At 38.1% G+C, this 22,081-nt stretch overlaps 2 protein-coding genes across 5 annotated transcripts in view; one reads left to right on the top strand and one right to left on the bottom strand.

Annotated features, from left to right (window-relative positions):
* Window positions 1-3,327, bottom strand: part of LOC117388056 (4-galactosyl-N-acetylglucosaminide 3-alpha-L-fucosyltransferase 9-like) — a 31,071-nt gene extending 27,744 nt beyond the window's left edge. Inside the window, exon 1 of the mRNA XM_033985509.2 lies at window positions 3,262-3,327. The gene's annotated coding sequence lies outside the window, so the exon portion shown is untranslated. The remainder of the gene's footprint in view (window positions 1-3,261) is intronic.
* Window positions 3,328-11,657: 8,330 nt separating this feature from the next.
* Window positions 11,658-22,081, top strand: part of slc12a7b (solute carrier family 12 member 7b) — a 57,122-nt gene continuing 46,698 nt past the window's right edge. For all 4 annotated transcript variants that reach the window (XM_055229889.1, XM_055229888.1, XM_055229887.1 and 1 more), the window contains exon 1: window positions 11,658-11,887. In XM_055229889.1, coding sequence (XP_055085864.1) covers window positions 11,785-11,887 — 103 coding nt within the window. In that variant the 5' untranslated portion in view covers window positions 11,658-11,784. The remainder of the gene's footprint in view (window positions 11,888-22,081) is intronic.

Here is a 22,081-nt window from a genome sequence, read left to right as displayed (position 1 = left end):
AGGTAAGTTTGTCTACCGGGAGGATAACACGCAGCACAGCTGAGAAAAATAGTCCAAACTTAACACCTGGACATGAGTGGAGGTCCTTCACTTTGCCATTTTTCCAAAGAAAAGGTCTGCCTTTGCCATTTTCATTACATTATTGAAACAAGTTGACTCGCGCAATGAATAGATGATGCAGCTCTACATCTTTGGGTTTAGAGTGGCCCTCTGCGGTACGCTTGTTCCAAAATAGGTTTAGTGTCGTGTCAAGGCTTTCAATAATGTCACTTTGCACACTTAAATTTAATTCCAGTTGCCCAAGAACAGCCATAATCTCTTTTTTAACTGCTCTAGATACAACCTGCTCAAATTCTCTTGACAATGTCTGCATGCCTATTCTCCAACTTTACCTCCATGCACGTTAGCCGGCGTTCATTAGCATCAAGCTCAGAATTGGTCTCTGACCCAGGCGAGAGTGGGGGCCTGGTTCAATCTGCTCTCATAGTTTCAGCTTTTCCCTGGTTTTCCAGAATTCCTCCTGCTGACTAAGCATGGGGTAATTTTAGACATCGCTTGACTGAGACATGTTTTATTTTTTTTTGCATTGCATGTTTTGCATTTGTTCATATTTGTTTACAGACATGGTATTTACAATTATTCCACGACGAAGGCCATCCTCTCTAGAGCAGTACGTTCTTGTCATAGGATACCGAATGTACCCCGTGATCAGGTTGATCCCTAGAAAAATCTGCGATTCTACTCCTGTCACTGCCAGATTTTCTTTCCATTTCTGGAGAGCAAACAAGTTAGTGTTGTGCACTATATCATCAGTGAGATCTGCTGGAAACAGATGTATGAAGAAATCTATGGGATCTGCATCAACTTGTGTACACTGAGCCTAAAGACAGAAACTGTTGCTGTTGATAGTTTCAGTGTAATTGGCTCCAGTCTACACCAGCAATCTGACCAGAACTAAAGAAGTAGCTTGGATGAGCAGCGAAACGTCTTCACTCCTAGAACTTTTTGTCCAGTTGACAGATTCAACTTTTAGCTGTTACTATGTATCAGACCTGAACGACTGAGGGACACAATAAGTAAAATAATAGACCTTGGTCTTTTAGAATTCAATGATAATAATAGTTATTATATTAATAACCTATTTCTCCCGTTTGCATGCCACACACATATGCTAAAAGAATATGCAAGGTTTTTCTAGCTGACCCAGATTCGTTTGCACACTTAAATTCATACTTAACATTTTCACTTTTCAGGACAAAGTTCAAATGTAGCGCTCTTAAAGCACATTTGTTTTGTGCCTTGAGCCTCGTGACAATTTTTGGACCTTTACTTGAACAAACTGCAATGGATAATTATCTTGATGTAGATGTAATTGGATCACATAGAGACTTAGATTTAACGTCAACAGAATTTGCATACTGGGTTTGTTTTTAAGTGGATGCAACTCCTGGACTTCTTTCATTTTAGACATTTCTGCGGTATACTGTAGGTTCTAAAACCCCTACGATTTACTTGCTGTGGCCATAAATAATTATTGAACAAACAGTTAATGTTGACATCCCTAGTCTACTATTTTCCTAACTGTTTTCTACCTCGTGTAGCTCAGCATCTCCTTGTTTGCGTTTTGCCTATTGTAAATTGGACTGCACAGTTATGCATGAGCTTCTCCAGATATGCTATTGGGCTCTTTGAGATTTGATTCACGACATCTAAATCATAGTATGAAGTGAATATAAAGTTGTTGGAGAGACACAGACACAGACGGTCCTGAAACGTGTCTGCATGACACTTTTTTTTTATTTTGTCTGCAGATGAAAAAAATGGTCACAGCAGTAGCTCAAACAGACTAACTTCTCTTGCTGCACTACGTGTTCTCTGATTTGACTGAGAACTAAAATACAACTACCGGTAGGTCTTTGCACAGTCCAAGTCCATCAGCTCCATAACATCTATGTCAAGCTACAGCGCGTGTGAACACTCAGTGGCCTATTGGGGCAGTCTCAAAGTACTTTCACTCTATGTCGCGGTAAAAACATTTAGATGACTTGTTAATTCTAATGTGAGAATCCTGTATCCCCCCTCCCATGTCATAGTGCTGGTACAAAGCGGTTTCACTGAAATACTCCAAATGTAAAAGCCTGTAGATGTAAACACTTTTCCTTTGCTCTCTGCTTATGACCCAGGGCTGGAGCAGGGGGCACTCTAAGGTAGAAAACCCACACTGAATCGGTGTATTTTGGGCTTGTAATTAATACGGATTTAATTATTGGTGTAATGTCATAATTGCCAGTATCTGTGACCAATATCATCATGCATCCTTAGTTTACATGAATTGTGATAAAATTCAAATCATGATCTGGCTCAAAAAAAGGTTAGATATTAATTTTTTGACATATGGCCTGTCCCTACAGTAAGGGCAGTATTGATTTATAACTCAAAAGATAGATTACTTTAAAGGAGAATTTGTTCAAAATCTTTTAACCATGTTAATTATTTCCTCTTCTCATTTCCCCTTTCAAAGTTGCATTTAGGGATGCTCCGATCCAGCTTTTTCAGCTCCAATACCCATACCTTGGCTTTCAGTATCTGCGGATACCCAATATTAAATGATAGAAGTATAGGTACTGAGGATCACCTTTTTCCCCAAAAAACACAGTTAGCTTATTACACAAGAGAGCCATTTATGTTATGTAATCAATTGTGTTATTTGTCCTTCAAGTAAAGACTGACGGGCTTTGTATGAATAAAAGTTAAAACATTATGAGACGTCCTAGGCCTACATCAGTCAGTAAATACTCTTATTACATCCGACTAAAGGCCCAACCAGGATATTGGCTGAACCATGATACCAGTCGGCACTGATATCCGATACCAGTATTGGTGCATCCTTAGTTGCATTTAGAGTGATTGATACATCAGTAATCTGTACATGCGTTCAAATTGTCATTGCTCCAATCTACCCCCATTGACTCCTAAGAAGTCAGTGGACTTGCTTCTTTTATGAAGTAATTTGATACCGCATATTTTTGGCTTTTTACATCACAATATTTATATAACAGAGTATAATTATATAGCAGACAAAAGCAAAGTATGTCTTCTTTAAACTATCTGCTCAAATCTAGGTATTTTGCATTGAAATTATTTGAGTCTACATATTTCTCTTGTTTTTCTTGCATCCTTACATATTTAACAAGTATATAACAAGATATAGTGGTCTGGAAGCATCAGGAGTGTTGACGTTGAATAAGTGAAGGTACTTACATGTGGATGAGCCTTTTCCAAAGTGCTTAGCTGTTGTCCATCTGTCTCCTTTTATGTGTGTGTGCGTGTGCGTGTGTGTGTTCGTGTGCGTGTGAAAGAGCTTATGAGGAAGTGCGTGGGGCCTAATGCTCCTCCCCCTGCTAATATTACAAGCCACCATACCAAACCATGTCCCCACCACACAATAACCAAGACATTCTGAAAGTTAGTAAATAGGAACATTTTTATAAAGAACTTTTTCTCCTTCAAGGCAGTCAGTGCTTTACAAGTATGGACATGAATTGCATACAATATTAGATTACATTTGGACTGAAGGATTTGATAAGAATCTTGATTATCCTCCTCTGACAAATATTGACATTGTTCAGGTTCAGTGCACATTCAAACGCTTCCAGTGGCATTTAAACTGGAAAATGGTTATTATGCTTATATAGTTCTATCAGGTTTGATGATGAGTGATTGAAATGTTTGGGTATTAATATCAAGAAATTTTTTTTTAAATGGACATTGAATTATTTGACTTTGTTTGCCTCGCAGTGTTAATTATGTAGAAAGCAACACATAAAGTAGTTTTCTTATTCTTATACAAATTCGATCAGACAAAGCAGAAAATGGGACAGGAGGGAATGATCATAGTGAGCACCGAGACAGATTGCTCTTGCAGCTGTTGGCCACAGCTTTTGGTTGGGGCATTTATGAAAGACTCATACCACATGTCTGCAGTACATGTGTATCTTGGCATCTCCTCCACCCCATATTAAGTAATTTCTCCATGAATATGAGTCTGATTTGTAAGAAAACACAAATTTTACAGCAGTCCTCACTGTCCCTGTCCAATATCTTTTTGTTTGAGTTGAAGAACCTGTGTGTACCTTGAGCGCTGCTTCTGTCTCTTTGCTCTGCGTCTGTGTGACACAAGTCAGAGGCAAGAGAGACCAAGAGGGCAGGGAGCTAGTCATTTCAGTGCGCAGCCTTTTGTAATGAACACATGGTAGGCTGGGGTGGGTCAAAGACACAGTTAAATTGGGCTGAAAAACATTAGATTTAAAACACTCCACCGTTGCTGACAAAAATTAATGTCTACACCCTTTGAGTCTTCTATATTTAAGAGAGTTACTGGGGTCAGCTGATCAGCTACTGGTGGCTGTACCCAGGGCCAGGCTCAAAACTAGAGGAGACAGAGCCTTTTATGCAGCAGCGCCCATACAATGGAACAGCCTCCCTCTGCCTGTTCGATCATCTGTAGCACACTTTAAGACCAGACCAAAAACCAACCTCTTCTCCTTGGAAGAAGAATTGAAAAACTAGAACTAATTTATTTAACTCAGTTAAACAAATTTCTAATGGAAGAGTCAGAATATTCCAATACTCCGGTCAAGAATGCTAAGGGTGACTTTTGGCAGTATTAATGAAACATATTTAATTAGATCAGCATATTATTCGTGCAAGTAGTCTAAAACTATAAGAGGTGTGACGCCATCCTCGGCTTCTTCTGCAGAGCATTTCAGGACCATAGCTCTGCATAACACTTAACGTTTATTGTTGTGGTAATACCTCATTTGAACAGTAGGGGACACCAAAGTATCACTTTTGGGATTGAAATAGGGTGACAAGATGAAAGTGGTAAAGCTTCAGTGTAGATTGAAAAGCATTGCTGAGGTGACTTAGTGAAGGTTATCTGTTCATTATATAACCCTTCATATGTCAGACAGATCTTGTTGGAGCTTTTACAGGAATTGTAAAAAAAAAAAAAAAAAGTAAGAATATTAACTACTAGTCCAAAGTTTGGACACACACACAGTATGTTTCTTCTTTATTTTCACAATTATTTACATTACAGAATCTCTCTGAAGGCATCAAAAGTATTAATATCACATATGGAATTTAGTAAACAAAAGATAAACTCAAACTCTTTGCTTTGATCACTGCTTTGCACTTCTGGCATTTCTTGAACCTGACAAGGCACACCTGTGAAATGAAAATCATTTCATGTGAATTCATCAAGATCACTGAGAGAAGGCCAAGGGTTTGCAGCGCTGTGGACAAAGCAAACTGTGGACACAAAAAAAACCAAAACATTTTTAAACATTTTATTGATATAACTTTTTTTTTTTAAATCTTGGCACATAATTTCATATGTCTTGCATCATATATTTGTTATCTTCAGTGTGTATGAAAAATCTAGAAATGACACAAATTTCAAGCCAGTCGGACACAGCAGATGCGTGTAAGATTTTTTAAAATGTTTTTTTCTTTGCACACCTGCTGGCCAACTGTGAAAAATGCCCTATGCTCTATAACAAGTCTTCCCCGTCTTTACCATTGGGGGTCCACTTCTAGGTGGTGCTGTTGAGTCAGTGGGTGTCGGACATATCTCACAAAAATAATGCATGGCAACAACATGTGTGTTCATGCTTCTGTTCTTCTACTAAAGCATTTACTGTATTCTGTTAGTTAATACATTTCCATATATTCCTGTTAATTTCCATGTAGCTTTTCTATCAAGCTTTTTTAAAATGTGACTTTTTTAGTATTGATTCTTGCTGAGAATCTAGTTTCAATACTCATTTGTAGTATTAGTAGCAGATATTTGATACTTTTGACCACCCTAGTTTGGACTAATATATGCCTATGGACCATTATGTAACCTGCCTGGACAACTCAAGGATTACACAGATATAAGGCCACATGGTAATATGAAAGGAAGTAATATTATTTCATGTTCAAAATCACATTTATTTGTCTAAAGAAAAACAAAATTTTAATCATCATTGTGGTATCAGAATTGGTATTGAGTATCGAGTCTATTCCTTCGAGTTTGAAGTTTAATTATTTTTTAAATAATAAGTTTAAGTAGTATTACTGACTAGTCAACTGGTAAAATAATCATTAATTTCAACCCTTCTGAGACACAATAGAACTTTGTGCAATTTTGGTGTTGCAGCAGTTTATTGTGTACACGGTTGTCCTTGGACTGTACTTGAGTATCAGATGCTCTTCAGTTTGCCTGGAATAATCAATAGACCTATTCTGAGCAGGAAATGCAACACTCTCATGGAAAAGCTTCAACCTGGATAGAAGGCTGCACTGTTAACATGAGTAGAAAGCTGTCTGTTTAGGACCATTTGAATTCTTAATTTTATTGTGCTGTATGTGGTACGAAAGGCTGATCATTTGAATTGAATTGTTGCTGCTCATTCCATGAATGTTACTGTGGATTCTCACTTAATGGATTCAAACTATGAATGAGCACATATGAAATGTAGTAAACAAAACATCTTTTGATTTTAGATTCTTCAAAATAGCCTTTGCTATGCACACTGCTTTGCACACTTGGCATTCCACTAATGAACCTTGACAACACACAGCTGTGAAGTGAAAACCATTTCAGGAGACTTCATCATGAAGCTCATTGAGAGAAGGCCATGGCTTTGTAGCAATGTTGATGAAGCAAAAGGTGGCTACTTTGAGGAATGTGAAATTAAAAACACATTTAAAGTTATTGAACATTTTTGGCTACATAATTCCACGCATCTTGCTTTATGTTACATCTTCAGCATCTACAATGTAGAAAGTAGTAAAACACTGAGTGAGAAGGTATGTACAAACGTTTGACTGGCAGTGTACACCTAATATAGGACTTTATATTAAAATGCTAGTAGTAATATGTACTATTTCATGTCTGTAGTCAGGAATACTTAAAAGTTTGGTCTTGTCAAGTCCATCATCTCCTCCCTCCTGGACCCTCAGTGTTCGTCTACAGAGCATCCAAGTCTGTAGATGACGCCACTCTCATCATGGGGCTCATCTCAGACGGCAATGAGTTTGACTGCAGGAGGGAGGTGGACTGGCTGGAGATCTGGTGCTGTGGCAGCAACCTGGAACTCAACATCGAAAAGACAGTGGGGATGATTGTGGACTTCAGGAAAGTCACAGCCTCCCCTCAACCTGACTGACCCATTCCCACTTTGGACTATTGCTACAACCTCAGCACCACCATCACCAAGGACCTCAAGTGGAAGCCCTCCGTCAGCTCGGTCATCAAGAAGGCCCAGCAGAGGATGTACTTCCTGTGGAGTGCAGCTGATTAAAGCCAAGCTGCCAGCACAGATGATAGTGCAGTTCTACACGGCCATCATTGAGTCCATCCTCATCTCCTCCATCACGGTGTGGTATGCTGGGGCCACTTCCAGGGACAAACAGAGACTGCGCTACATTGTGCACTCTGTTTAGAAGGTGATCGGCTGCTGCCTTCCATCTCTCCGGGACCTTTAACTCTCCAAGACTCAGGAGAGAGTGGGTCGGATCACAGCTGACCCTTCTCACCCTGGACAAAAACAGTTCCTCTCCCTCTCTGGACGTATGAACACTCTATAATACCTGTCACTTTATAACACAAGTTACTGTCACTTTAAACAACTGTAATTAGCTTGGACTGATAACATTTGCACTGTTGTTCAACCCTACTGTTTATTTTGTATTTGAATACATGTCCTTATTTTTATTTTATTATACTAGTTTATATTATTATTCTCTGTTTAATGTTGCACTGTAACGCTGAAGTAAGTTCCTAGTTTGTAGGTTTTTTTGTTCACTGACTATGGCAATAAAACTGATTCTGATTCTGTTATGTGTAAGAGCCTTGTGTGTGTGAACTTGTTTAATTGAATTTTGATGTATCACCTTTTCCTGTATTTGCTTTGGAGGCATCTCATTGCACATTTTTTCTATCATGGAGGTGTGATAATGAACTGATACATGCCACATTAAGTCATTCACCACTAGATGTTAAGCTAACTTAGGACTTTATTAGCCACCCTTTCCAAATAGCTCAGAATAGACTGTTGCTTATAGCTAACTGGAAACATGTCCATTGGAAAATAAAGTACTGCATACTGTTCTCTCTCTCTTTGTCTTCACCCAAGCCCAGCCCTGAACATTGTCAAACAAACAACTTCCTGCGGGTCCTCTTTCAGGCTACAGTTGCTCCGATCTGGAACTTCATTATGTAAGAATTAGTCCAGAGCTAGTCTGTTACCGAACCATGAAGAATGCACAATGTGTGTTTACCAGTGGAACATGGGGTCACAAAGGCAGTACTGTCCACAACAGGTCACTGATCAGTCTGGATACTGAATCAGCTGTTACATCACTGCAGATAAACACACATTCAGTCAGACCCAAATTTTGATCCGTGCTTTGCGTTTGCTCTGTGGACACTTGCCATGGTTTTGCATACCCTGGATTTGGACGTGGGCTGATTTGCAAAAACTCAAAGAAACGTGTGCTGAATTCTGATGTCCATTTATCCAAAGCTTTAGACATGGGCTCCAACTTTGACAACTTTTTTTGGTTTCCTGACCCTAAGGCTTTATTGGACAGGACGGCTATTTCGTGAAATGTTAAGGAAGGGTAGAGACAATGCTTATGACAATGCTAATACTAAGTTATTTTGTAAATGTAGATGATTTCTGTGGCAGTATTTAAATATTTTTTCTAGTTTTATACTGTCGTTTCCTCATCAAAACATGCCTGAAGAGGTTTTAGATGTCCTCCATGTGTGTTTTCAGTAATTTTGCAATCTTTCCCAGCCCTATTCGAACTCTGCTTATGGTTAACTGTAAGATTATGTGCAATGCTCAGCCCACTAGCCTCTGTCATCCATGGTCTCACATAACAATTCTCTATAAATATACAAAAGCATGATACAAAACTGTACACAACAACCCGACAAACCTGATATGATGTATAGTAGCTTCATTAGTGGGATCCATGCTGGTCGTTTTGTGATAGTGCTCTAAAGGGGAAGTGACTTTGCCTGGGGAGCAAAGGGAGGGGGAACTTGGTGTCAAAAACAAATTGAAACTTATAAAACATGTTAACGTGTTCTTTTCAGTGAATATAACATTTTCAAAACAATAAGAGGTGTTATCAGTTAATACACCTAGTAGTAAAAATACCCCTCTTTAAGAATTATTTCAAGATTCATACACAGACAGGAATTTTCTTATCTTTTATACATTTGTAATGGCTTCTTCAAAAGTGACATGGTTGTTCCTGCAAGTGAAGAGAACACATGCATTATATATATATAGGTCATCCTTGTATAGTCCATCTGGTGATACTTGATTTGCGAGCGACTATAGGTCATCTGTTGGTTGTCGTTATTGGTTGTGTCTCTGTATTGGGCCTCCCTCTTCCTCTTCCGTGCAACCCCTCCCTTCCTCTTGCTTGCATTGATCCTGTGTGCTGGTGACATCATGCAGAGGGGGGAACTTTCTCTGGGCGGGTTGAACATGTCCCCGGGGCCAAACTAGGCATTGTAAAGGAGCTGGACATCTGGAAGTCTGGTACAAAACTAGCAGTGGAGTGTGGAGGACTCGATAAGGTTGTTTAGAGATGATTTCAATTCCAGGTCCAACCAGAAACTTGACAGCTGATTTCTAGCTTTGTTGTGATCTATGCATTTTTCAGCAATTTAGCGATCTCTCCCAGGCCCGTTCGAACCCTCCTTACAGTTAATTGTAAGATGTTGTCCAATGTGATGGGCTGATATGATGTGCAGTACTATAGTTTCATTAGTAGGATATAAAACACGTTAATATGTAATTTTCAGCGTATATAGCATTTTCAAAACAGTAAAACGTAACTGCTAACACATAACATCTTAAGATCGCCTTGTTAATACCCCATAGATGTGAAGTACCCCCTCTTTAACCACAAATTGTATCAAATATCTAAATAATGTAGTAATAATCTATCATAATATAGGATTACCATAGGATTACTACGGTATATCTCACAAACTGTCGGTTACTGCTAATGCCATCGTAGCCTAGCCTAGCTTCTTACCTCAACCTCCCTTGTACACTTGCTGTCACAGTTATAACCACAGATCCATGTTTATAACCTTGTTGGCTTTAAACGACTGCAGTCTATTTTTACCGTGAGATATGTTGTCCCTTAAAAAGAGGAAATTGTAAACATGTGAATTGTTTTTAGCTAATGGACCTGGAAGTGAAATCACACTGAACAACTCTATAGGACCTGTCATAGGCTGTGTGGCTCTGTGTCCCCAGGATGTGAGTCATGGTTGTGGATTGGACATGGTCAGCTGAGGAGATAGCTGTGTAACGGACAATGTGATCAAGTGTTAAAAATGGGAGGATTAAGGATAGGACTTTACTGTAAAAAAGTTGGGTTGGGTTCTGCAGTAACCTCTATAGGAATGTTTGAAACTTGAAAATGCAGTCTTTAATCTGAACTTAATCTGAACTTGACCATTTAATTGATCTCGCTGTAATATGATCTAAATGCACATACAATGAATCAAATGCCAAAGCTTTGGTTCGGGCTCATCTCCCTGGAACAGACTGAGCACAGAGGATCAAATAACACTGCTCAGGAAGTCAGGAAGTGATTGTGCAAAACTGAAGCTCTGGTGTGAGAGCAGTTGTCTTCACCATATATACACTTAATACCAGTGTCTAATTGTAAGGATAACTGAGACATAAGGCGAAAGGGGCCACGTATGACTAGACTGCTCAAAGGTCAGATTAAGTCAGGATGTACACTAAGATTGGACACTTTTTCATTTCTGTTTTTTCTTTATTTCCATGGTTATTTACATTATAGATTCTCACTGACGGGATCCGAACTATGAGACCATGGAATAGAGTAAACAAAAGATAAACTCAAAATGACCCCCCTTTGCTTTTACCACTTTTGACATTTCTTGATCCTGACAAGGCACGCCTGTGAAGTGAAAACCATTTCATGTGAATTCATTAAGGTAAGGCAAGGCAAGTTTATTTGTGTAGCACCATTTGCACACAATCTAATTCTGTACAATCTAAGTGCTGTACAGAATAAGAAAGACATTAAAATCACAATCTAACAAATCAAAATATAAATAATCACAAATAATCATGAAATTAACTTTAAAATAAAATCAAAATCATTGTGAGAAGACCAAGGGTTATTTAACTTTTTTCTTTTCTACATAATTCTGCATAATTCCATTAATCTTGCATCATATATTTGATGTCTTCAGTGTGTATATAAATGTAGAAAGTGGTAAATTTACAGAAAAAATACATTGAAAGGGTGTGTCCAAACTTTTGACTGGTAGTGTATATAGTGTGTCTTATAGAGTGAGCACTTCCTTCTCCTCTGCCCAGAGTGTGAACCTCACAGAAGTCTTCCTCTGTCGGAGCTCTTCCTCAGCACAGGCAGAGCAGGCCACATGTGTCATGTTTTCCTCTAGTGTATGTTTGTGTACTGCCCCTAAAGGGCGGGCCCTGTCCTTCCTTATTTGGAGTGGTGTGGGGAGGGGAGGGGGCGGTCACATGGGTGCACAGCCGTCTCCAAAGCGATAGGAGCAAAAACTCTGAAGTACAACGTAGCCTCTTCCAGCCAGACAAAAGTACAGTAACTAGAGCTAAGCAAAGCAAGCCAGAGGAGCAGGAGCAGACAAAGCAGAGGAGATAAGAGCCGGACTGAGTGCCGGCACATGGTGGAAACATGCCCACCAACTTCACTGTAGTGCCGGTGAAGGACGCCAGAGGAGCCAAGCGCAGCCCCACGGAGGACAACGTGCTGAGGGAGGAGGATGAGGAGGCCACAGGTGAGTCAGCCCGTGTACTCTCTTATCACAGCTGTGGATCCATGTGTGAGATGTGCTCCTGCTGCTGTTGCCCTCAGGAAACATCTCGACTATATCTTTACCATATCATTCAAGGCAAGCTTTTGGATCTCCTGGACTGTCTACTTTGTTTTATCTCCAAGGAAGACAAAGAATTTTCAAACAATTTATTATTTTCTGCGCTCAAAGGATGTTTCCCAAGAGCCCAAGAGGGAAGTTGGCATTCCCCTTATCTCTTCACACATGCCAAAGTAATAAAAGTCAAATGAATGGCTTTGAATAACAGGGCAACACCAAGTTGTTTAAGACTTGGAAACTTGTTAACATCCATTTTAAACATTTGACCCACACCTATTGTTCCATCGCAGTAGCAGGGATATTGGCTGTAGAGAGATACATGCTATAGAACATTATGTCCTCTTATCTGTCTGTAAGATGCTACTGAACAGAAGGACAGAAGGTGACTGTACCAGAGTGATAAGAAACAGGTTTTGGAAGTTAGATGGACTCCAACTGCTTTTTGGACTGGGATTTGTTTGAACTTTTTGTTGGATAAGGTTAATTGGATAGAAAGGATGTATTTTGAGCTTGCTTATGTTTAAAAGACCTGCATTAAGCCAGTTACCGATCTATGTTGCATCCTCATCACAAATATACCTCGAGTTGTTTTGTTTTATTCATACATGTTTAACACACAAATCTTGCATATTTAGGCTGAGTTATTTCCACCTTGTGATGTCATGTCTTAATACGGAAAATGTTCCACAGTGTTTTTAAAATCCATACACCTTCACTAGAATCATTAGTAGAATCTTTACTGAACAAACTACCACTTCATGACATCACAAAGTGGAACAGAACTGATAATATTAAAGGATTACTTAAACATGTGTGAATGAAACAAAACACAACTATGGGTATGTTTTTGAGGAGGTAAAAATATAACATGACTTAAAGCTATTTTGTGTGATAGTGGACCTTCAAAAAAGTTTTCTGCCGCTTGCATAGACTGATTGACAGTTAGAAGCTTGCATTTGGGGTTATCCCGAGGTCACAAAGTTCATGTTTAACAAACTGCTGTCTTCTGTACCCACTGCACGCTTCAATTTGAAGTGTGGAGCTGCAATTATGGCCCATGCTGTGAGTGAGTTTATAGACTGGAGGAGACTAGGCTGGTTGTTCCATTTCACCAGCAGCTACGTAACCAAGACCGAACGCTTCTGGAGAGATACTTAATTGCAGTGTTTTTTCTGACAACCATTGCGATTAGATTTTGGTTTGAATATTAACGTTGTTCAAATACGTCGGCCATGTTTTTGCATCATGTTAAAGTTGAACAAATATAAAAAAGAAAAAAAAGAACTTTCACAGTGGGGTTGCAAGATTAATCACAGTCAAATCAAAATTCTAATTTGCATGGATCCAATTAGTAAATCGCAAAGGCTGCAACTTTTGAAGTACCATAAAGGACAAAATCTCCTGTCTTATTGTGTATAAAGCTGCTAACTCTGTAGTTTAGATCTGCGCAAACATGTTCTGAAATGTGATTTTTGTATTAGTTTGTCAGTTCATATTTCAGTCTTTTTGTTAATTCTTCTGGACATGTTTAAAATGTGAACTTTGAGCAGAATCCTATTGCTAGAACAATGCTTTTCAGAAAAATCGCTTAGATATTTTTCCCATAACTGTGCCACTCTATTTTACAGACTTTTGCGATTGCTATTTAAAATCCAATTCAGTTGAGATTACATTTCAAACTTGTTTATGAGCATTAACATCTGACAGAAGACTGAAATATGAACTTCAAATCTAATGCAAGAATCCAATGCATTTCAGAATGTGTTTGTAGAGGTCTAAACTACAGGGGTTTGCACCTTTTTAAAAATAAAATGTTTTATGATTTGCAACTGCTCAATTATCATTTGGATTTGAGAGCTCCTTAAAGCACTGATATAGGCAATTTTTTGGGAAGTCAAAGTCCAGACAGATGGTATAGGCTGGTGCTGGTTGTGATTCTGTTTGGAGAGCACTGATAGCAGGATAAGTGTGTTAGCTGAGCGGCTAAACGGAGTCGAATAGCAGTCACTGGTATTGATTAGGTGCTGGCCTGCTTCCCGTTGGCTGTGTGGGGGGAGGTGAAGGACCCCACCCCCATGCTGTCATCTCATGCACTCCAGCTGGCCTCTTCCTCCTTCACGGCCTTTGTCCTTTTCACATGGAACTTTGGGATTGTCTAAAGAGATGTTTTTGACTCAGTTTAATGCGGACCTGTTATGCAAAATTGACTTTTTAGAGCTGTTAATCATGTCATAATTGTTTCCCTTCTCTGTTAAACACTCTAAGTTGTATTTAGAGTGATGTATTTTGGAGTTGGATACTAATCGATACTAAAACTAGTATTGAAAGAAAATCACTTGAAGTATCGATACTAAAAAGTCACATTCATAAGACAGAAATGAACCTTTCTCGAATAGCTTTAGAATGATCTTGAGCTGTATCAGAACAAGTATAATCAACTCCCACCAAATATTTACTTAATTAATTAGAATTAATACAGTGTAGAGACAGGACGATAAACAGTAATATTGTTTACTGCAATAAAAAGGGTAGACATTAATCATTATATAATTATGATGAACGCCAACAAAGATAAGATAAAATTTGCAGGAAAAAAATGCTTCTTCTAGATCACTGTTCTATTCAATTTGAACTTTATAACTTAATTTTATTAAGAACACATAATATCTGGTTCATAGTGAATAGTAAAAAAAAAAATACATTGCACATTATAACATATACAGACATGAACACAATGTCTTGTTATAATTCTGTACTTTATGAGAAAACACAATTGTTTGAATACGGAATATATTTTTAATATTAAAATTATTCATATCCATAAAATTTTTAAACTGTCAGCAACTTTAATCATTATCATGATATAATTGTAACCCTTTAAGGACTGAGCACATTATAGACCAGTATAGCTCGCATAGACTTTTATTCTTTTTTAGCCATAAAAAAAAATTTTAGCCATAAAATCATGTTAAAGGAAGTATCAGAATGTACTTCATTTTTTCACACAACTACATCTATTTTACTTATCCATCCATATTTTTCCTATTTTAAAAGAATATTTAAAAAGCCCTATGCCTCCGTTTTGAGACGCCGTTTGAATTTACATGATAGCACAATTGGATGCAGAGTTACGGTAATGGAAAGTCCACAACCGCGCTCTATCGGAGACGATAGCATCCGACACTATAGGGTTAATGGCAATTATTTTGGCCATGACAATCGTGATACCACAGTTCAGTATCGTCCCATGCCTACTTTAGACCACAATGCCACGTAAACGGCAAGCAAGGAAACAAAGACTTGGTAATAACTGAAGTCCCACAGTAGATCGACATTGTTAGTGGAATTAGCATATAGCAATATGTCTAATGATTAACTTTTCATCCTGCTAATAAAAGTAATATCCCTGACAACAGTGACAAGGCACTTTCAAGAAACGTGGAGTGACCCATATTGTTTAGAGGCAGCTGGTCAAAAGGACTGACTCACTCTAACTTCCATTTTCCACAGAGTCAGGATGCCAAGGCAGGTTTATGGAATTGCACAATACACTGCTTACAAATGACAACACTGGTGGAAAATTATAACAAACAAGCTCTATAAATATTTCAGTTTTGGATAATTGATTTTATATAATACTGAAATTAGAGCTGCAACTAATGATTATTTTAGTAGTCGAGTTAACTAATCAGCAATATTTTTTTCAATTAGCCGACCAGTCAGAGAGGGTTTTTTTTTTTTTTTCTCGAGTCCACTGAGAGATGTTTTTAGAATCATTATCAACCAAAGACAGGTTGAAATATGGTAACTGAAGGCTTCTAAATCCAGCATGTTTATGAATAAAGCCTGTTATCAATGAAAATCAGTAATAGTGTTGTAATTCAAATTTTGTCAAATTTTCAAATTTTGATACTTAAAAATTTTTTCAATACTGATTTCGATCCCACATTTTAAAGAAAAGAATGGGATTTTCAATATTAAATGCCCATATTCCCATATGGCCTTATATCTGTGTAATCCCTCTGTCATCCAGGTAGGTTCCATAGTGGTCCATGGGCGTACACTATGCTCATGGACCACAAGTGTAAGACCGTTTATGTGTATCTTACACTTGTTCTGATACAGCTGAAGTTATTGAGGAAAGGTTCAATTCTGTCATCTAAATTACTTTTTTAGTATTGATACCTACTCAAATGAGTATCTAGTTTTGATACTAGTTTTAGTATTGATTAGTATTTGATTTTCGATACTTTACAGCACATGTGCCAAACTCAAGGCCTGCGGGCCAAATGTGTCCCACCATGTCATTTTATGTGGCTCGTGACCAGGTAAATTAAAATGTATGACACAATATCTCAAAATGTCAGTTTATCAGGTGATACAGTCATATTTTTTGCATCTATGCAAATGCATATGCAATATTTGTAACTTGAATAAGTACCATTTTTTTCTGGACTATTAAGTCACACTGGGGTATAAGTCCCACCAGCCAAAAAATGCATAATATTGAAGAAAAAAGCATATAAGTCACACTGGACTATAAGTCACATTTTTACAAAATCTGAGACCAAGAACAGACATTTTACCTTTAAATGCAAGTTATAATAACAATAAAATAGAGAACAACAGGCTGAATAGCAGTACAGTACACTAACGTAACACATTTATATTTATTCAGCTACATGAAGCATAAACAATGAACTGAATATGTGTCTGGTCTGTTAACGTAAGATATTAACAGTTAACCAGATAATTAAATCATGAAAACAAGCTAACAAGTTTACTCTCAATCTCACTCCAAATCACTAAATCCACTGAATTCTATGTTGAAGTTTTACATTTTCAGTGGTACAGGAGTAGTAGATACTGGTGCGCGGTTGTCAGTGTGACAATAACAAAGGTGTGAAATTATATATTTTAATAATTTCACATATAAGTCTCATCTGAGTATAAGTCGCACCCCAGGCCATAAATACAGAAGCAGTTAACAAGTTTAAAAGTAATCACATTTACTTTACATTACATTTGGTTACATTTAGTCACATTTATATGGTTTTGCAGTTACATCTGGCCTTTTAAGGGCAACCATTTTGCCCTTGGTGAAAATAAGTTTGATACCTCTGTTTACAGCCTTTGATTATTGTAGATTTGTTAAACTCTGTCAAAAAGAAAATGTCTGAGTTGTTTAGCTAGCTTTAATAAAAAGCAAATGGCTGCCATTTTAGGTGACATAATGTCTTTTGGAGAGAACTAAATGTCCCTTTGCCCGAAGGAGTCTTCTACCTGCTAACCCATGCACAAGATTCCACTTTAGCACAAAAGCTCTTTCTTTCAAATGCTAGTGCTCCTGGGCTTGAAATGTGAACTGCAAACTTTTACTTTTTAATTATAGAATCACAGTTGCAATAGTTAAAATGGCTTTGTTTACAGACCACATGCTTTACTAACTAAACTTCATGTGCTTATAGCGATGTTTTTTTCAGACTTGTTGACGTCATAAAATGTATTGACTGTCATTCACACAGCATATGACCAACTTTATGAAGACATTTGAATTTCTTATGATTTAAACATTGCTTTTCAGACAAGATTTTTCCCATGGGAATTCCTCAGACTAGACTCCTCTCCTTGTCATGCTGTTGTGACCGTTGCTCATAGTCCAGTTTGCTGCCTGACCATGTGGAAGCAAGTCAAACATGTGCTTCTTAGTAACGTTAGCCTGCACAAGCACCGTCACATTCTCTGCACTTAGGTGTATCTGTTGTAGCTTTTAGCATTATGTCTACCTATGTGGTGTAATGAGCAGTAGTTGAAGTAGTTCCTCATGGATCAGAACCATAGACTTCATAGATGGACATAGCTAGCCTGCTAGCCGTCACATTCCAATTCACTTTATATTGAAAAATGATGCACCCTCTCTCTGTAACTGCTGCTGTCAGGCTTGTCATTCTGACCTTAGGATGTTTGTTTTAAATTGTTCTACATGAAACTGGTATATTTATTTCACTATTTTGACCATAAATCAAGATATGAACATTAATAACAGACGAGTCAGGTGCCCTTTTTCCCCTGAGGTCGGCTCCTGCTAGCATTGGCAACAGTTTTGATTGACAGATATCGTGCGTCATTGCAAGACGCATGCCCCTTGCTCTTTTGCAGGGTACTTTCAACATCTTTGCTCCTGATTGGCTCTTTGGTTATGCACTCAGATTTCCAAAATGGAAATTAGCTGCTACAACTGCTTGCCCTGGTGAGCTTCATTTGGCTGGAGCCGGATGCTGTAGGTGACGCCACACTTCCTCAGTCCAATTTTATGTACAGTCTATGAAAAGAATGTAAAAACTGCAGACAAATTCAGACTTTCCTGAATTGGTTGAGTGCTTCTTTATCTGAACACTTTATAACCGTTATTTAGCATTTTGTCAATAATTACTATGGAATGTATTAATTACAATTGATGACAAACATTTTGGTAACGGGCTTTTTATTTAAGGGTTTCATTAACATCACTACTCCCTGATTTTAAGGACCTTTTTGAGGACTTTGGCCCACCCAAAAGATATCATATTTTAATTAAATTGCTTACTGAAAACTGTACTCACTGAGAGCCATGACCTCAATGTAATTTTTTTATTCTGCTATCAAACTATTGAGTAGTGAGCTTTTTCTCAGTATTGCAAAAGAGTAGCTGCTAATATTTTTTAATGTCTAAGTGTGTATTGCGTTCTAACCAATATGTAAGAGGAAATAAATGTACAATGTCCACAGGCTGGGTGCTGTCCATGTGTCCACTAACAGTTCAGCACTTCCTGTTTGTCTCTGCTCAGGTCTGGATCTGCTTAGAGCCAGTTTATAGTCCAGCCTCCCTGTCATGGCTTCTCCTGTTCCTCTAAAGCACTATTACTTCTAATTGTCACAAATATTTGCCCTCATGAACTTTTATCATGTGATTTGAAGTGAGGAAGTATTCTCACTACTCCACTGTGTACTAAAGTGTGTTTCAGTGTAAACCTATGCTGTTGCTTCATTCCACCATGTTTGTTTTGGAGGAGGTATGCTTTTCTGATAAGCGCTGTACGTGATTTTTAAACAGTTTGCAGTTTGTAGGTTTTCATAACTCTCAAAGCATTTGGCCGTGATGGTAAAGCTAACAACAACTAGCCTGCTAACATGCACTTCCTGTCTATCAAACAATAAAATGCTTTATACTTGGATGGAGACAGCACTGGGGATTGGACCGTATGAAATTTCAAACGTATGATAACTGTGACCAAAAGTCAATTAATATCAAGGCACAAAAGCAGCTTGTGGTCAGGTACTCTACAATAGGCACACATGGATTTAAATGTGATTAGATATATGTAGGCTTTTGAAATGTGCAGAAGAAAACAGAAAAGACGACAATGTGAGGTGCCACTCTTAACCACGTTTTTTTTTTTTTTTACAAAGCCATGTGCTTTTTATATACGTTTTTGATATGCAGTCTCAAAGACTGCATTTTCCCAGCGCGATAGACATATGTTTTTCACGTGCCTTTGGCTCTGGTTATATATTTAGTACATGCATGAAATTAGTGCCATGTAACGAGTAACTCTGCATTGTGTGTTTGCACCTGTGAGTAAATAAGTGAAGTTCATGTGTCTTGTGGATGCAGTGGAAAACCTTCTGGCACAGTCAGAGAGCGTGCCTCCTTCCCTACTGATGTCTGATACACAGGCACTATGTCAGCTCTGAACTTTTATTATACTTTTAATGTAAAGGCTAGCGGGTTAGCTCATAACTCTGTGTGTGTTTACGGGCGCACATGGGTGCTCCGTGGCATGGTCTGCCTCGTGCAGTGTGCATGTGAGGGTCAGACATAAGGACCATGTCAAGAGTGAGTTAAGGGACTGTAACAGCACTACTGTAAGGAGCACTGCTTTTCCACAGATGAGGTGTCAGTACTGTCAGAAGTCCATCCGCATGGTATTGATACTGTGGCATTTTAATACCATGGTATACCTTGGTACCACTTATCGTCTCATATCTAAACAGTACGCAGCAAACTTATTTTGACCTCAAGAGCTGCCTATATGATATATCTGTATTGGATCAATACAAATTCTGACATGGCAGCTTAAAAATCAGGCTTGTATTAGCTAATATTTTTTTACAGTATAGCCCCATCTCTTTTGTTATCATCTACACTTGGAAAATACATTTTATTTTACCATAGACAATTTAGAACATTTTTGAACTGCTGTCTGTTCTGCTCAAGTCTGCCTACAGTGCATTTATGTCCAGTTTAAATTTCTTTTAATCTTTCAGCAAATTTCACACCACAAAGTTATTCATTGTTCTTTCAACCGCATTTGAAATTAATGTTGCATATAAACAACATAATAGCAGTTGTAATACTATAATAAGGCTTATGCCGTATTGTTTACAGTTTTTCACTTAAATGTTTTATTTTCACTTCAATACTCTAACCTAACCTTGTTTCAAGTTTTAATACACAAATCCTGCATATTTAGCCTATGTTATTCTCTTAAACAGTAATACAGCAATGCAGGAAGTGTTCCACTGTGTTTTTAAACTTCATACACCTTCACTGGAATCATTTGTATCATTTCAGCCCTGGATTTGCCAACTTTGAAGTTACAGCTATTGTTTTGGCCTCAATGAAACTGCTTCACTCCTCTCTGTTCTAATGACAATATGAACTACACGAAAGGAAAATAAAAATATAAAAGATAAAAACAACAACTTCAGATTATTCTAAAGTATTAAAGCGTAAAGCTGTTCTATTGAGGCTAAAACATGTTGACCTTAAAACCACCACTTAATGACATCACAAAGTGGAACAGAGCATTTTGAGTTTAGAAGATGTAGACAGCCCGTTAATGCAGGGTTACTCAAACATGTGTGAATGAGACAAAACACAACTCCAGGTATGCTTTTAATGAGAGCAACATTCCAGCATGACAGCTCACATGAGTCACATTTGCGTAATATAGGACCTTTAATAAGGTTTACATAATTTTGTTGACACTTTAAATTTTTAAATGTATATTTGTTTTTACTATATATTACTATATATTTTCACTTGAATACTCACCTGTTTACCCTCCCCTCTCTCTTATCCCTTAGTCACAGCTCATCTCTTCCATGTGCCGCACTGATAACGCACATTTGGCTCTGCCCTGTCTGAGGCCGAGTGAGCTTGTGAACCTGTGGTCTGTCTCCCTCTCCCTCTCTCTCTGTGCTAATCACTTTTAGCCTGGCTGCGGTTAGCTTCTCATTAGCCTCACTCTCCACTTAACGCACGGCACATAAAGCGTGCTGTTTGAAGTGTATTTTATACAGGCTCAGGGGGTGATTTGTCATATTTTGGGTGTAGTTGCACATTTTGGCTGTGCGTGTCTGGGTTCCTGTGAGATTATGTAACCTTACGAAACGGACTATATAATGAGACTGCTGTTACAGGCTGGGAAATAGTGACCCCCGCTGGCCGAGGTTGGAGCTGTGGTTCAGCGCAAGCTACATAAATTCACAGCTTTCTGGTCAAAAACAATCAAAACTAATTGTGTACAGCCTCCAGAGACCTGCAATTTCAAGTAGCTGGTGACATCATGCAGGACTGCCCTGCATGATGCCACAGCCACTTGTTTCTGATTAAAAACACCTGGCTGCAGAAGAAGGATTATTTGTTAGATTAATCACACTGTTCCTTATATCCCCATACTTGCCCCTTCTCCCCCTCACTCCCCCCTGTAGTTCTCCAGATATTGCCCAGCTCTATTTGAAATGTGGTTGTAGGTGGAATTTAGGTGTTTAGTCCCACATTAAAGACCCTGGAAATCTAGTCTTCACATGGAAGGTATTTTTTGGCAGTTTAGGCATTGTCATTTATTTATATTAGTCCAATTTTATCTATTTTGCAATTTAGACAAGTTTCGGCCCTTGTTAATATTATGGTTGCTAGGTAACGGTACTGGGGATGTAAAATGGTAAACTTCACCAGAATTCAAAACTAGACAAAATTTTTAGTCAATTCTTACCATGTATTAATTAAATAATTCTAACCATGTAGTAATTAAATGAGTAATCTAATCTGTA

The sequence above is a fragment of the Periophthalmus magnuspinnatus genome, chromosome 20, assembly GCF_009829125.3.
Source record: "Periophthalmus magnuspinnatus isolate fPerMag1 chromosome 20, fPerMag1.2.pri, whole genome shotgun sequence".
Lineage (NCBI taxonomy): Eukaryota > Metazoa > Chordata > Actinopteri > Gobiiformes > Gobiidae > Periophthalmus > Periophthalmus magnuspinnatus.
The sequence above is the reverse complement of the archived record's forward strand: the minus strand, read 5'-3'. Positions and strand labels throughout refer to the sequence as shown.